Source organism: Crinia signifera, chromosome 3, assembly GCF_055691185.1.
Source record: "Crinia signifera chromosome 3, ASM5569118v1, whole genome shotgun sequence".
Classification (NCBI taxonomy): Eukaryota; Metazoa; Chordata; class Amphibia; order Anura; family Myobatrachidae; genus Crinia; species Crinia signifera.
Window position 1 is genome coordinate 225116821 of NC_139219.1, and position 4255 is coordinate 225121075.

General features: G+C 43.5%; 1 protein-coding gene across 1 annotated transcript; it reads right to left on the reverse strand.

Annotated features, from left to right (window-relative positions):
* Positions 1-246: 246 nt before the first annotated feature.
* On the reverse strand, positions 247-3615 carry LOC146062967 (protein NYNRIN-like). Its single transcript, XM_083174975.1, has one exon. It carries the CDS (start codon positions 3613-3615, stop codon positions 247-249), a length of 3369 nt encoding a protein of 1122 aa, XP_083031101.1.
* Between the last annotated feature and the right edge of the window lie 640 nt (positions 3616-4255).

A 4255-nucleotide genomic window follows, 5' to 3' on the forward strand; every position in this document is an offset into this window, starting at 1 on the left:
CAGGATACTTGTTTTCCCGTGGTGCCTTGTACGGACACTGGAATGAGGATGGATTCTCCCTCTTTGCAATGGATCGGGTTGGCTTCCACTCTGATTGAAATATTAATTTCACTGGTACCCTGGAGTTGGAAGCTCATCAGAAACGACAGGATCAAACTTGGGATTCTCATTTTCCTGTAGAATAATAAGAAAAACAATTATGAGGGGAGAAGAAAGATGAAATTGTATGAGGAGAGGAAATGTGAATTATTCAGTTGGTCCATCTCCTTTGTACAGTTTCATTTGATTGGCATGTACCCATTTGTCCTGCACTTTCTTTGTGTCTTTGATTCTGATTTTATACACTGAGGGACTTAGTCTATCCATTATTACAAATGGTCCTCTCCACTTCTTGCCCAGACAGTGTTCTGTGGGTCGGAGTTCTAAAAGCATAACTTTTTCTCCCACTTCCCAACAATTCTCCTTTACCCCTTTGTCAAAACAGGCCTTAGCTTTTCTCTGCGCTTTCCCTAGGTGTTGTGCTGCAAACAGATGAACCTCTGTGAGTGCTCTTTCCAGTTTTGTAAGGTACTGGTCCATGGACAATCTATCAATAGTGGGGGTGTGCAGGTCTATCCAGAGATGCTCGGGCAGCCTCATTTGTCTTCCTGTCATTAACTCAAAGGGCGTTAATCTAGTAGCTGATGAGGGCGTGGCCCTTATCGCCATTGCCACTAGGGGTAATAAATTATCCCAATTCTTGCCATTTATGTCCACAAGCTTTCTTAACATTGTTTTGATATGTCTATTTGCTCGTTCTACCTGTCCTGAAGATTCTGGGTGATAGGAAATGTGGAAGCTTTGTTTTATTCCCAGCATCTTTAGGCAACTTTGCATCACATTACCTGTGAAATGTGAGCCCTGGTCTGATTCAACTGATGCTGGGAGACCCCACCGTGTGAAAATCTGCTCAACCAAGATTTTAGCTGTGCTCAAAGCAGTGTTATTTTTAGTAGGGAAAATTTCTACCCATTTTGAAAACAAGTCAGTCACAACCAACACATATTTGTTACTTTTAGTTGTGACCGGCAGAGGGCCCATGTAATCAATTTGCAATGCATTCCAGGGACCTTCCCTCCTCTGTATTCTCAAGGGAGCATTTATCTTTCTAGGCGCTGGGTTAACTTGAGCACATACCACACAGTTGTCACAGTATTGCTGTACATCTTTCCCCATGTCTGGCCACCAACCTACTGTTTTTAGTCTCTGGTTTGTTTTTTCTACACCCTGGTGTCCACCTGTAGGGAGGTCATGTACAAGATAAATCATTTCATGTCTGTACTCTTTTGGGACCACCCACGTTACATCTTCCCCATTGTGGATAAGGAGCTCCTTGTCCTTGGTTAATGTAAGGTTGTGTATGTATTTTGCCAATGTGTTTCCCTCTGTTAAATTCAATTCCTCATTTCTCAACTTTTGAATGATTTCCTTAATTTCAGGGTCCTGCCTTTGAATTTCTGCAATGTCTGGTGCATTTACCATCTCTGGCCTTTTTGTTACTGCACCTACAAGAGGGCACACAGTTGATTCTGTGCTTGCTTTTGGTATCTGCCATGGCTCCCCCTCTTGTGCCCCTTGTTTGGCTAACAGGTCAGACATTTCATTGTGCTCATGGTGTGGTGATGTTAGGGAATGTCCTTTGACTTTGCAAACCCAGGGGACATGTGCTAGGTTCTGTGCCAAAGACACGATGTACCTGAGGAGGTCTGCATATTTCAGAGGGCTTCCATCAGATGAGGTATACTGATGTGTGTGCCAAAAGGGCAAAAATTCTGTAAGGGCATTACATACCCATGCTGAGTCAGAGTACAATGCAATCTCATTTTTGTGGTCTTTAAACAATTCAAGGGCATGTGCTATTGCTGCCAGCTCAGCATACTGTGCAGACTTTACATCGCAAGAGCGAGACACAGACTGTGGTGTGGTTTGAGGCTGCAGTATGTACAGACCAAAACCTGCACGGGGTGACCCTTCTATGTAAAAACATGAGCCATCTGTAAATATCTGAGTGATGTGTTCAGGGGCTGTAGCCTCCTGTGACATTGCTCTAAAGAAATGTTTTGAATGGTCAGCTGGGGGTAATTCACATGTGTGTGGTACTCCCTGGTAAATGAGTCCATATGCACAAGCAGATGGGCTGGCAGTAGCTTTCACTGTAATGTCCCTATCCTGCAACAAAAGAGCCCAGTGAGCTAATCTGGCATTAGAAACATTTCCATCTTTGATCCTGTCTGTGAGGAGGAATCTTGTTGGTGTGTGAGTGGAATGTAAGATGATTGGGTTCAGGCCTATCATGTATGTGAACAATTTCACTGCCCAAAATGTGGCCAGAAGGTGTTTTTCACATACAGAGTATTTCAATTCCACAGGTGTTAGCAACTTTGATGCATAGGCTATGGGCCTCTGTTGTGCATGTATGTCCTGTGACAAGACTGCCGACATGGCTGTCTCTGTTGCTGCTGTCTCTATGTGAAAAGGTAGCTGAGGGTTTGGATTTGCAAGAGCAGGTGCACTAGCTAGTGCTTCCTTTAAGGTTTCCACTGCCTTTGTGTGACTAGGGGTCCATTCCCATTTTACATCCTTTTTAAGGAGCGTGTAGAGAGGTGCAGATGCTTGTGCAAAGTTTGGAATAAAAGTCCTAGAGTAATTTACCAACCCCAGGAAGGATCTCAGTGTTGGGATGCTGACAGGAAGAGGGAGACGAAGGATGGTTTTTACCTTATCTGCCGATATTGCTCTCCCATCAGATGTGACATTGATCCCCAGAAAGGAAACAGAGTCGCACAAGAGTTGCGCTTTAGAAGGGTTAATCTTCAAACCTGCGTCTTTGAGGATGCCGAGGAGTTCTCTCAGCAATCGGAGATGCTCTTCCTTTGTCTCTGTCACTAGCAAGAGGTCATCTACATACTGTAACAAATTCTTATGGGAAGAAAAGTCAGTTAAAACATCTCTCATGGCAGTGTGAAAGAAACTGGCACTATTATGGAACCCTTGGGGAAGACACGTAAACGTATATTGTTTTCCCAGAAATGTAAATGCAAATTTGTACTGACACTTCTCAGATAGAGGCAGTGACCAATAACCATTTGAAATGTCTAAGACTGTGAACCATTTATGTTCTGGGCTTAACATTTTCAGGACGTCTGGCATTGATGCCACTGTAGGTGGGCAGCTATGAGTGAGGCCATTGAGCTTGCGGTAATCAATTGTAAGACGCCAGGAACCATCCGGTTTCCTTACTGGCCATATTGGGGCATTGTTCGTGGATACACATGGCCTAATTACATGCTGTTCTAACAGAGAGTCAATTGTCTCTTGAATGAAGCATATAGCCTCTTGTGGGAAATTGTACTGCTTTTGTGGAGGAGGGTCAGGACCATTGACATCAATCAATCTGTTTACCTTTCCACAGTCATGTTTATGTTTAGCAAAGGCATCCTGAAATTCTTCAAGCAATGGCAAAAGTAAGTCTTTGTCAGGGTGATTAGCATTAGCCTCAAGTACATTGTATTTTGCATTGTTGGGTTTTACCTCTGCAATAACATGGGAATCTGGTATTATCACAATCTCAGGCATTGTGTTAGGAGGACTTTGCAGGAGTAAAAGATTAGTCAGATCCAATACACATCCATTAGGGATCATAAAATCAGACCCTAACAAATTAGTCTCATTAGGCAGTGAAGCTAATGCGAACGTGTGTATAACAGACACATCTCCTATTTGTATTGGGAGAGGTTTTGACAATACTGTGTCTACCTTATTCCCAGCAAAGCTTTGAAGGTGAATTGTTTTGCCTGCTGACAGGGGTGAATGTTGTGGTTGGTCATCATGTAGGATAGATATTGCGGCACCTGTGTCTAGTAACATGGTATGTTGGTGACCCCTGAACATAACTGAGACTTGTGGGCGCCCACACCTATCTAAAGTGATTGGTGCAACTATCCTTGGGGCCACTGATAGTCAATTTTTATCTTTCTGTGGGTCAGCTTGCTGCATTTTATTTGCCTTTTCTAAAATGTCATATTTTTCCTTTATGGCCTGTAGCTGGTGTCTTAGCTCAGTGTAAGTGGGACCCTGGTATTTAAACTCTCCTGAGTCCTTAGCTCTGTCCCCAAAGTGTTGTGGGTAAGCCGTGTGTCGGTTCCAAGCACCATCATTTGAGTGGCCTTGGTAACCTCTTCCTCCTCCTCTAAACATGGGTCTGCTTTTATACATT